The 12,993-nt window shown below is 45.4% G+C and overlaps 1 protein-coding gene across 9 annotated transcripts in view; it reads right to left on the bottom strand.

Annotated features, from left to right (window-relative positions):
* RCBTB1 (RCC1 and BTB domain containing protein 1) overlaps nucleotides 1-12,993 on the bottom strand; it is a 115,807-nt gene that overhangs the window by 29,632 nt on the left and 73,182 nt on the right. For all 9 annotated transcript variants that reach the window (XM_029602836.1, XM_029602837.1, XM_029602838.1 and 6 more), the window contains 2 exons: nucleotides 7,472-7,662; nucleotides 973-1,099 (listed from right to left, as the gene is read on the bottom strand). In XM_029602836.1, the coding sequence (XP_029458696.1) occupies nucleotides 973-1,099; nucleotides 7,472-7,662 (318 nt within the window). The remainder of the gene's footprint in view (nucleotides 1-972; nucleotides 1,100-7,471; nucleotides 7,663-12,993) is intronic.

The following is a 12,993-nucleotide window of genomic DNA, read 5'->3' as shown; positions in this document are numbered from 1 at the left end:
TGCTGCCACCTCTAAGTGGTATCGATATATGTTTGAGAAAATCTTCACTATAGGTATTAAGTGGCTCAAAAACACATAAAAAAAATATAAATATGGGGACAATCCCTATAATCTAGGATGATGTTCTCCAAGAGAGTCAATGCTTACTACTGTAATTTAAAGGAAATCAAGGTCCTTGTACCAGAAATTTCTCTCAGGAGCTAAGACCAGCATCAAGACTGCACTAAAAAAGGGGCGGGCTGGGGGGCATGGAGGTCAGCCAGGACAGCAGCCATTAGCTGCTGCCCCAAGCAAGCAAGTGCCAGCAGCCGGCCGGCGCACGCAGACCACTTCTTCTGTAATGAAACAGAAGAAAACGCAAGTTGATAGGAAGGGTTTAGGGGAGGAGAGGAGAGGAGAGGAGAGGGGAAGAGAGGTAGGGGGGTATGAACGTTCCCTCCCAGTCTGCTCCTTAATTGGAGCGGACTGGGAGGAAACTGGGGGAGACTTGATTGCGTCGCCGCGCATAATTAGCAAACATTTGTCCTGTTTCCACCCCCCCCCCCCCCCCCGAGCAGGCAGATTTAAAAGTCTGGCACGCGTGTGCATGCAGCCAACTGATTTTATAACATGTGCGCACATGTTATAAAATTGGTGCGTCCATCTGCACGTGCCGGGAACTGCATGCGCTCCTTTTAAAATCTACCCCTGAGTGTGTGTGTTTGTAGGATGTTTCTCTTTATCACAATAAAACGTTTAAGCATTAATCTGATCTGTCATTGCACTGATGGCGGATGCCTTTAGAGTTCTTCATGGAGCATAAATCGGAGAGAATTTAAAACACTGCTGTCCTACTTTTGGTTCCAAGTTATTAGGCAAGTATCTAGCACATAATAGACAACAGAGCAGCGAGGCTGGGAATGGAAGACAACTCTTCTCACAGGCCAAACAAGTTTGCGCTCTGCTGCACACAGCTCCTCATGAGAACACTACCTGATTTTTAACACAGCTTTATGTACATAGATGTATTTTCCATCGACACGAAACTTTAGGTCTGCAGTTTCTACACTGTCAAATTCTTTCTTCAGGGACTCAGCAACTGTTAAAAAGTCTTCATGTTCTGTAGAAACAAGATAGAATTAAACATGGTAGTCCAAATCATACGTATGCATGAATCTTTGGCACTTTTCAACATTTTATTTTATTGTGTTGGTACCACTGATATGACACTGCCCATCTGCAATAGTGTTAAGTCACAGGACCACTACTGACCTTCACGCAAGGCTTGAAGTCAGTCAGTCATCTTTTATAAAAGTTATCTGCTCTTAGACAGGTGACATCGCTGCTATAGCACTTTTGGCCCTAGATGAAATGTGCTTAAAAACCTGACCACTGGTCCAGAGTTCTATTTTAAATACTTCTGGTGACTGACCGCTTCTCAGTCTGTTTCATTTCCTCTCTCCCTGCTGTATACCAAGGACCACAAAAAGAGATGCCAGAACAGCTGACGAATGAAGGTACAATTAAGGCCCCTGGCTTAGTGCAATTCTGTGCATGCAGAAATTCCCAGAACATCTGCTTACTGCTATAGAATATCTTCTCTAATGCAAAATCTTCATGTTTAAACATTTACTAACAAAAACTACTGAGGTAGACATCCAGCAGGCTGGTAAGCGGGAAGTTGCCTGGATATTCAGTAGAATATAACCAGCTAAAGTTATCTGGATAACTAGGCCAGCTATTTTTCTGACCAGACTCACCCGGCTAACTTTAGCCAGGTAGCGCTGAATATAAAAGAGTTCACTGGTTAAAAAAAACTTTCGTTTTGCCCCCAGAATGTCTCCATCACTGCCTCTTTTTATGCAGCTAAATTTTGTGCATTCAAGAAGTTACCCAGACAACATTTAGCCTGGGAGCAGAAGAAATTATGCAATTTTAATTTTTTGTCTGTGTAACTTGCAAAGTTATCCAAACAAAGCTTTTGAATATCAACTTCACTGGTTATTGATGGAAAAATAAGAAACTAATGGGCTCAAAATCAAAAACTTCTCTCTTCTTAGCACTTTCAGAGACTGCCTTGGGCAGGTTTAGCAATAATATCTCCATATTAGGAAGGCAGAGCAATCCAAATTGTTTTAAACAAGGTACAAACATCTCTTGTCTTCTACTAAAGAAGATTGAAAACAATTATGCTTATAAATTCTACAAGTAGATAAGGAAAACAGGATTTAAAAAAAAAAAAAAAAGCATAGTTTAAAGCTTGAATTTAGCATTGGAAGAACACAGAACAAGACTGATTTTATTTAGGATTCTGAATTAAAAAGTATGATAAACAAGGCCCCAACCACTACTACCAAACCAGGAATAACACTGAAGACAACTGAATGGGGTTCAGTTGCATGGTTACATTACTTATACTTGTTTTCTCTGAAGTGGCTTTTAAATATCTAATTAGTAAATATACTCTTTCACATGCAACAAATGTAACAATATTTAAAGCAGCACTACATGGACATATTTTGCGTAACCACCTAAAAAACTTAAGATATTGAGCATAGATTCCTATATGCCTTACCACACAGAGCAAGGAGCCATGTATAAGACTTCACAGTCCCGATAACATAGTCCCTTGCAAATCTTAATATAGGTTTAGAAGCGATATCAGATTGTCACATCTGTGAAACAGCACAGTATGTGTTTGCTGGCACCACTTCTGCTAGTAGAAAAAGTCAGGAGGCATGCTAGGGGCCAGCCCTATGCTGTCCACCACAGCAAATCAGTCTATTTTTAAGTTTGATAAGTAACTAAATAAGGAAGAACCCATCACTTTTAAAAATAAAAGTCTTCATTCAGAGTGTAACCACATGCACTGTGGAAGAACTATACAATCAACTATGCAACCAAACATTTTTCAACATTTCATGTAGCACTAACATATGAATGGGCTAGTAACATAAGAAGATCAACTGTGCATACTAAGGTCACTACTGAAAATGTTTCACTTCAGCATAACTTGGGCTCTCTCAGACTGGGATACCTGTTATTAGACCAATCTAAGACCAATCCACAAATATTTACGTACAAGATCTCTGATCACATAGGTCCCTGTTTCAGGTGGGAACCAGATTCAGATGACACACACGAAAGGGATCTGCAGTCTCAAAAGCTCATATACATCACCACATTTAAATAATTAAGTGTTGGCTTCCTCTCCCCAAAAGAATCATAACCTGCAGATGACTATTAGAACTCCGCTCTACCATATAATTGTAAGGAAATTGCAGCGCTTTGATGCCCTTGTCAGTACTAGACATGAATAGTTTTGACGGGCACACTTCCTGTCGAATTAATTCTCACATGCAGTGGCACCCAATCAATGTGCATATCGTGTCTACGCCTCGCTCATTCTCAACCCATATCTTGCTACTGACAAATAAACGTAGATCCACCCATACAGCAAACTAAGCCCTGCCCATCTATCAAAGATGCTGGGTACACTACCTTTCAAAATAAACCTGTACGTCACCAGAAATAAAGTATTCCTGACCCAGAAACCCTTGGTGTTACTATCATGAAGGGGGAAATAAATTATTCCACAGGGACAAGTTCTGATACACCATTCAGGTCCAGCAGTTCAGATGTACTTGTAGCCCTTGTTAAAGCTGGAGGAGGAGAACAAATCAACCAAGTCGACCTGCCACTGAGCATTTGCATCCGAGAGAGCTGTTTTGTTTCCTTGAAACTAGATCCTACTTAAGTTTGTGTAATGGTCAATAAGCCATTTGGATACTGGTTTTCTGCTCAATGTTTTGTTACATTTCTTAGCAGCCTGAGGAAGAGGGAAGGTGGTCACACCTTCAAACCTCCCTGCTGCCCCGCCAGATCATCATAAATTTGTTTTAACAGCTCCTGGTACGTTTGTTATAAAGTCAAAACTTAGCTATGTGTCAGTGTGAATGATTAGATTTGTATTTAGAACAGGATATTATTACCAGCCAGCGCAGTAAGACTCTTTTTCCAGGTTTCTTTATTACAGATAAATAACAGCATAATAAATAATAATATTGCAGAGATGGCAGTATACACACAACTATAAGCAGAGAGAGAAAACACAGAAGTAACTTCTTAGGAGGTACCCAAATTTACCTCTACCACCAAAAAACACACACAACAGCATGACCCTACTTACTTTTGGGCCTATGAATTTATATAAACATCTTCTACACCATAAATCTGCTAATATGTTTATGTTCCTCCATAGCCATTGCCTCATATTTATGAATAACTACATTCTACCAAAATAGGACATTTAACAAGCTAGAGTCTTTCTGGTTATTTAAAATCACCTTTACAGTAATAAACATATCAAATGCCATGCTGGATCACACCGAGGTTCATTAAGCCCAGCATCCTGTCTCAGACAGTGGCCAGTCCAGGTCACAAGTACAACCAGTAACTTCTTATGATTGGCACATAGCATATCTTCAAATACAACAGACTTCAGAATTACAATTTGGAATGAGAGAGTTTGGGCCTATTTTGTGTTGTCCAAGATAAGCTTATACACCACTACAAAAGATTTCCAAATCTATGCAATAAATAGCATGACAGAAAAAATTCCAGGAGAATCATGCCAAAATTTATTTATTTATTTATTTTTTTAACACGTGTCCCAATTTTATATAATGCGATAGGGATCCAGCAAGCAATGATAAAAAGGGATTGGGATAAACTGGCAGACAATAAAATTAGTAAAATTGTTTGCAATAAAGCTTTCTTAGTGCATTTTATGGTATAAAAAACTTACGTGATTCTGCAACTGACAACACTAAGGGTGCCAGCGGATAAATCAATCATAAGTGTGCTGGTGGTCACAGAAGTAGCGTTGGTGAGGTTTTTCTGGCCCCATCAGCTCAAAAAATGAAAGTGGAGCAGAGGGAAGAGGAAGGAAGAGAAAAGGTGTAATGCACCCCACCCTACTCCTCCCCCACTAAAGCAACTACACATTCATGAAGGTCATGGAGTCATACAATGCATTTTTGTGTTTCCACACAATTATTTACATTTTTTTTGTTTTGTGCCCTGCAATAGCTAAATGTTATATTTTCAGACAAAAACATGTCCAAACTAGTTTATCCCTAGTAGTTTCTGGGTCAGGTGTGCTTAGTCCTCAGTGAAGTAGTTTAAAAAAGGGACCACTGTGGCTTATTTGACAGGCAGTATATGCCCAACTTTTGGTGAGTGTGGTTTAGCAGATGTACAATAGCTTAATTTGGAAAGCAGTGTACCCAACATTTCTGACAGGTGTGCATGAGCAGGGCATGGGTGCAGCTGCAGTCATGACCAGAAGCAAAACGATGACTGCACACCACTGCATGGCAAAATTAATTTGGCAGGTGTACTCAGACTACTGATGTGTGCAGCCCCTATATATAGTTTACAGGAAACACAGGCAAGAATGAAAAAGTACAACCCAGCTACTTCAGTGTATTTATACTGAGGTCAGATAAATGGGATTACTGATACAGCTGTTAAAGCAGCTGGCTCTCTGTGACCAGCCTGGCTGCATATTAATGCTGTGCTATTGCTTTCACAGAACACATGAGAAGACAGCAGTCCTTTTTGCATTTCAAAAGCTTCTTTATGCAAGCAAGTAAATGTCCGAGATCGTACCTTGGACTATTCATGCAATGGTCAGCATATATGTTCTACAAATATAATAGTCACATTTTTGGAATTGTAAAAAGGCTTGGTTTTAAAATTTAATTCTATTTGGCAGGCTTATAAAGGACCAGAGCAGGAAAATATTAACAATGCTTACAGCATAGCCATCATTAATCTATCATACATCATAGCCTGGCTCCCAGAGGGATTGTGTATAACCCACCTACAAGGTGCAGAGCAGGAGAAGTCCCAGTGCATTAAGGGACAATTTACATTATATATATATATTTTTTTTTTTTTTAATTTTAAGGAAATTACAAGAGACTAAGTGAAATATAGCTTTTCAGAAGGAAATTAAATATGGTTTTTGAAGCAGAGTGAATCAGAGGATATACTGCAACCTCACAGGACAGTTTTGGCTAAGGAAGGACACAGCTCCTGGAGTTGCTATACACTCAGGAGTACTAAGTGCTCTCTCTACAGTCAAAGTCAGCTTACAGAGCAGGGAAGTTTGGGATGCACAAACTTTTTTTGAATGCTTTATTTTATAACAAGCCATTAAGCCCGTTAAAACGGGCTACATTACATTTTGTTTTCAGTCCATTTTCTAACACAGCACCCTTCTACACTTTTTCTCCCTCTCTCCCCCTTCCCCTCGTTCACTCCTCCCCTTTCCTCCACTCAGTCTTACTCACCCTCTGTCTCCCACTGCCTTCGTCCCCTCACTCTCACCCTCCCTCCCCTTCCCTCAGTCACTCCCACGCATCTCTCCCCTTCCCTCAGTCACTCCCCACCCTCTCTCAATCCATCCCCTCCCCCTCAGCCCTCCTCCACTCCCTTTTTCTCTGCTCCACACTTCTACCCTTCCCTTACTCACATCCCTGTCTCTCACCTCTCCCTCATTCTCACTCTCACCCTTCCACTTACTCACATCCCTGTCTCTCACCTCTCCCTCATTCTCCCTCTCCCCTCACTCTTCCCCCCCCCCTACCTACCTCCCTCCCACACTCACCCCCTCCTCCCTCCCTCTCAGTCCCTCCCTCTCACTCCCTCCCTCCGTCCCTCACTCCCTCCCTCTCTCTCCCAGTCCCTCCCCCTCTCAGTCCCTCCCCCTCTCAGTCCCTCCCTCCCTCTCCCGTCCCTCAGTCCCCTCCCTCCCAGTCCCCTCCCCCTCACTCAATCCTCCCTCTCACTAAGTCACTCCCTCCCACTCCCTCTCTCCGTCCCTCCCACTCCCTCCCTCCCTCGCTACTGGCCGCCGCCCGCCGCTACCCGCTGCCACCGCCGCCGCTACCGCCCGCTGCCACCATGTTTTTTTTTTCCTTACCCTGCCTAAGACCGACGTGCTCGCCCGCACATGCGCAGTAGAGCTGCTCTCTACTGCGCATTTGCGGCACGTCAGTCAGGCATCATTTATCTAGTTAGATGTTTATATACCGCCTTTACAATTCAAAGAATTAATCAAACTGGTTTACAGTATAACATACACAAAATTAACCATAAAATTTATCCACCAGGATAACATACATAAAATTAATAATGCTTCTTGCCATCCTCACCTCCTGACCAGAGACTGCATCACTGGGTGGATTACGAGCCCTTCCCTAGGGCACGCTCTCGCAGGACCTCTCATTCCTGCCAATAGAGGTCTGTCTTGCTCCTCTTACACTGCCATGCAGGGCGCTTTAGCAAGACCCTATACTTATCTGATATATGGTTACTGTGCTTCTAGAAAAGTACAGCACTATGTACAACCTACAGCAGGGCATTCAAATAAACGTAATCCTTCCAATAGCCAGCACCGTGCTGCATCCCAAGGTTCTCTCACCTACTGAGAGGAGGCGCCACATTACTGCAGGGGTAGCAAAGCAGGCGAAGACGTCATCTGTACAAGTGAAGTGGGTGAGGTGAGGCACTACCACAGACTGGCCCCGGCACTGGCCCCACATGTACACCTGGCCACTCTGGGTCTTGGCTGCTGAAGTGTATGTAGAATGGCAAGCTGCAATCTCTACAATCCTATAGAAAGGAAAGGCCAGAAAAAGTAAACCAGTTATAAAGAAAGGTACAACAAAAAGGTCATGGGAGCACAGACAACATGGAGCAAGCAAACCAACTTTATATTAAAACAAAAACAGCAAGGCAATAAATGTTAGCAAAAGGAGGGGGAAAATTGCTTTGAAGTGTACACTGGTTTTAAAATAGTAATTCAAACCTATGTGAGATTTACATAAAGAAAAGGTCAAGAAAGAAATGAAGGGGGTGCTGCACATTGACAAGCGAAGAGACCAGGGCTCAGGTCCCAGCTCAGTTCTTCTACCCCATGAGCTGACCTGGGACGAGGATGCTATGGATGTAGAGTCCGTGACTGCAGGGGCTCTGGGAGTGGCTCTAATGCATGGCCCCCAACCAAGGACAGTCACTGCAATGAGTGGGAAGGAGATATAAAATAGGGTAGTTGGTGAATGAAGAACAGCCCTAGAAAAAAGGGTAGAACGACAGGTTTCACACCCTCTGCCATCTGCTGGAGACAGAAATACTGAGGAACTGCAGGTGGCCTGGGGTTTATGAGACAGTGTCAGTAAAACTTTCTCTGTCTCCATCTGCTGGCAGGAATGAGTAACCCAGGAGTCTGGACTGATCCTGGTTCATACAGGGAATGAAGGCTCATGGCACTGTATTCCAGCCTCAGTTGCAACAGAGCTGAAGAGTCAAAGAAGCAGGAGGTAACTTCTGGGGGCCCCCTCCCCATAAACAGGAAAGCAATCAAGCCTCATGTGCACGGGAACATAAAATGAGCAAAATCTTTCAACAGATGGAAAAGAATAGGTTTTTATTGCTTTTAAGCACCTCTCGGTGAAAGACCCAATTACCAATACTGACTTCAGCATCTAAACTCTTGATTTGTTAACTCGCTCTTCACACCTGACACAGGCAAGGGTACTGCAAAGTCAATCTGGAGTAGAGCATGTGAGCTATTTCCAGGAGCTCTATTGCACAGCCTTGCTTGTGCTGTCTGCCTGTTCTGGCTTCACAATCAAATCCACTTTTTGTTCCTGTGGTAACTGCAGGTCACAGGCATTCTCGTTCTGTTCTTCTGTTTCTGCCTTCTGCAGCACCGTTCCCCCTGCACCTATGCACCCTTTTCGCTAGTGAAAGTATCTGCCCTCTTGACTTCTAAAATTTCGCACTTAAACAGAAAAGAGGCAGCGGCTTAGGATAGTCTCTTTGCTGTGCTGATGTCAGACAATATACATTGCTTATTTTTTAATGTTAGAACTAGCCAAAGTCATTAGCACAAGAACACAGCCTGGGTTTTGCTTGGATTTTCCCAAAACACATGGTTTCTCTGCAGCTACTTTACATAGTAAACTAACAACTAATTATCAAAAAAATTATTAGGCATCCACAGACAGGCAAGAAAGATTTTGGGGGTAATTTTGTTCACAGCCTGCATAAATTTGTGAGCTGTAATCTACATAGGTTATATCCTCCAAAACTCCCCATGCAAAGTTATAGCTGCTACTTTGTGCGGGGAGTTTCACCATCAAAATTCGTGCACTCTTTTTTTTAAGTTAAAAAAAAAGCGTGCATAAATGGCAACTCTGCCCAGTCTCCACCCTGAGAATGCTTCTCCCAGGTAAAGTTTACACACATAATGGTGGGGGGGCATTTTAGAAAAGGCCATTTAGGAAAGTAAAGCACTGTTTCACCAGCATAAGTGGCTTTGAAAATCACCCTCAATCTGTAGTGCCAAGATGTTCCTTAAGCTGCGCATTTCAGCTTAAGGAACATCTTGCTGCTCCTTGCATGGAAAGAAAATGCTCAGCAAAATCTTTCTCCCTCTCCTGTTTTACTCTTGAATTTTCCTTAGAACCTGCACAGGCAGCCAGAGAGGACGGGAGAGACAGAGGAACCAGACAAGAAATTCAAGAAGAAAGGTGAAAAAAAAGCTGGAAATAGACATGTGGTGGCTGCAGATGCAATCACTATAAGAAATTAATAGGATCTCAGGCCTGAAGAATGAGCAGCTCTGTAAGGCTCCAAGCATTCAGTCATAGGAAGATCTCGGTTTGCTGGAAGTCTATTCCTTCCTAGCAGAGGACGGCGCTCTAAAGATCCGCGAGCATTTCTGAGATCTGGGGAAGCAGAAGAGCTTGCCCCTGATATACAAGGCTGGAGATTTCTGTCTAAGTGGTCAATTCAACCAATGAGGTCCGGGCCTCCCGGAGGCAAGCAACTGCCAAATTGGTGAGATTACTTACCTGATAATCTCGTTTTCCTTAGTGTAGGCAGATGGACTCATTACAAATGGTATAGTGTGCTCGTGCTAGCAGTTGGAGACGGATCTGACGTCAGCACGTGGTACATATACCCCTGCAGGAAGTGCAGGCGCTCAGTAATCTTCCTTGCAAAAGCTGTATGGATATATGTGTGACTGACCGATTGATTAACTGAACATGATTAACCTGACTAACTGATAGTAGCTGGAGACCGCCAGTGTTCTCAACTGGAAGGCGTCGATACCTGGCAGGGTGGATGCCCTATGTAAGGAAACATGGCTTACCTCGAAACAGCGAATCCCCCCATATATCGGCAGCCGGGCAGGATGCTGAGTCCATCTGCCTACACTAAGGAAAACGAGATTATCAGGTAAGTAATCTCACCATTTCCTAGTGTGTAGCAGATGGACTCATTACAAATGGGATGTACAAAAGCTACTCCCGGACTGGGTGGGAGGCTGCCCGAGGTAAGTTTAGGATTGCCCTTGCAAATGCTGAGTCCTCCCTGGCCTGGACGTCCAGACGGTAGAATCTGGAGAAGGTATACCAAGTTGCCGCTTTACATATCTCTGCAGGCGACAGCATCCTAGTTTCTGCCCAGGAGGCCGCTTGTGCTCTGGTAGAGTGAGCCTTGACTTGTAGAGGTGGTGGTTTTCCCGCTTCTACGTAGGCCGCTTTGATAACTTCTTTGATCCAGCGAGCAATAGTCGCTCGTGAGGCCGCTTCGCCTTGCCGCTTCCCACTGTGAAGGACGAACAGGTGGTCCGTCTTTCGTACTGTTTCCGACATCTCCAGGTATCTGGACAGCAGCCTGCCGATGTCGAGATGACGCAGTATTCGACCCGCTTCCAATTTCTTCAACACTTCCATGGTTGGCAAGGATATGGTTTGGTTGAGGTGGAAGTGTGACATCACTTTGGGTAAGAAGGAAGGAACCGTGCGAAGATGGATAGCCCCTGGGGTGATCCTGAGAAACGGATCGCAGCAGGACAGCGCTTGTAGCTCTGAGATGCGGTGTGCTGAGCATACAGCCAGCAAGAACACCATCTTCAAGGTTAACAACCGGAGGGACAGTCCTCTGAGGGGTCTGAAGGTGGGTCCCGCTAGGAAGTCCAAAACTAGGTTGAGGTTCCACAGGGGCACTGGCCATTTCAGTGGCGGGCGAATGTGTTTGACTCCTTTCAGGAAACGTGAAACGTCTGGGTGTGTGGCAATGCTGTTGCCGTCATACCTGGGGCCATAGCAGGATAGCGCTGCCACCTGAACCATGATTGAATTGAGGGACAGACCCTTCTGAAGCCCATCTTGCAGGAAGTCCAAAATGATGGGGATTTTAGCAGCATGTGGGTTGGGGCTGCGAGTTTCGCACCAGGCTTCAAATACTCTCCAGATCCGTATGCAAGTTAGTGATGTGGAGAACTTGCGTGCTCGGAGGAGTGTATCTATTACCGCCCCCGAGTATCCCCTTTTCCTCAGTCGAGCCCTCTCAATGGCCAGACCGTAAGAGAGAATTGAGCTGGATTCTCGTGGAGGATGGGACCTTGTCTCAGCAGGTCCCTGTGAGGGGGCAGGGGTAGAGGATCCCCTGCCAGTAGTCTTCTTATGTCTGCGTACCAGGGTCTTCTTGGCCAGTCCGGGGCCACCAGAAGAACTAGGCCTCTGTGTCGCTGAATCTTGTGTATAATGGCACCCAGCAGGGGCCATGGGGGGGAAGGCATATAGCAGGATCCCCTGAGGCCATGGTTGCACCAGGGTGTCAATCCCGTGGGATAGAGGATCTAGTCTGCGACTGAAGTATCTGGGTACTTGAGCATTGGACCTGTCCGCTAGTTGGTCTATGCCCGGCGTTCCCCACTGGTCCACAATCATCTGGAAGGCCGTGGACAACAGTTGCCATTCCCCCGGGTTTAGGCTTTCTCTGCTGAGGAAGTCTGCCGTGGTGTTGTCCTTCCCGGCGATGTGGACGGCGGAGATGTCCTGGAGATTTGCTTCCGCCCAAACCATCAGGAGGGCTATTTCTAAGGATACCTGTCGGCTCCTGGTTCCGCCCTGCCGGTTGATGTATGCCGTGGTGGCATTGTCCGACATCACCCTGACTGCTCTGTTGCAAAGTCTGTGGGCAAATCGCAGACATGCTAACCTGACTGCCCGTGCCTCTAGTCGGTTGATGTTCCACCCCGACTCTTCTCTGTTCCACCGCCCCTGGGCGGTGAGTTCTTCGCAGTGTGCTCCCCAGCCGCTGAGGCTGGCATCTGTAGTGAGCAGGGTCCAGGTTGGAGAGGACATTTTTGACCCCCGGCTCGTGTGGCCAGGCTGCAGCCACCACCGTAACTGATGCCGTACCTTGGCCTGTAGAGGTAGATGCACGGTGTAGTTCTGTAATCGTGGGCGCCACCGAGATAAGAGGGCACGTTGTAACGGTCTCATATGAGCCTGTGCCCATGGAACCACTTCCAGAGTGGAGGCCATTAGGCCGAGGATCTGTAGGTAATCCCAAGCTGTGGGCCAGGTGGCGCTCAGCAATGTCTGTAAACGATTCCGGAGTTTTGATTTCCTCTTGGAGGTCAGGCTGACCTTGTCTTCCTGGGTGTCGAATCGGACTTCTAGGTATTCCAGCGACTGTGAAGGCTGTAGGGAACTCTTGCTTGTATTGACTACCCATCCTAGGCTTTCCAGAAGAGATATAACTCTGTTGGTTGCCCGGTGGCTCTCCTCCGGTGACTTTGCCCTGATCAGCCAATCGTCTAGGTAGGGATGGACGAGAATGCCTTCCTTCCTGAGTGACGCCGCCACCACTACTACTATTACCTTGGTAAAGGTCCGCGGCGCGGTGGCTAACCCGAAGGGTAGAGCCCGGAACTGAAAGTGTTGATCCAGAACTTTGAGGCGTAAGTAGCGCTGGTGATCCCGATGGATTGGGATATGCAAATAAGCCTCTGACAGATCCAGGGATGTGAGATACTCCCCTGGCTGTATTGCACTTCAGACTGACCGCAGAGTTTCCATGTGAAATCCTGGGACCCTTAAGTGCCGGTTGACTGACTTGAGGTCCAGGACAGGTCTAAAG

Source organism: Rhinatrema bivittatum, chromosome 5 (assembly GCF_901001135.1).
Source record: "Rhinatrema bivittatum chromosome 5, aRhiBiv1.1, whole genome shotgun sequence".
In the NCBI taxonomy this organism is placed as follows: domain Eukaryota; kingdom Metazoa; phylum Chordata; class Amphibia; order Gymnophiona; family Rhinatrematidae; genus Rhinatrema; species Rhinatrema bivittatum.
The sequence above is the reverse complement of the archived record's forward strand: the minus strand, read 5'-3'. Positions and strand labels throughout refer to the sequence as shown.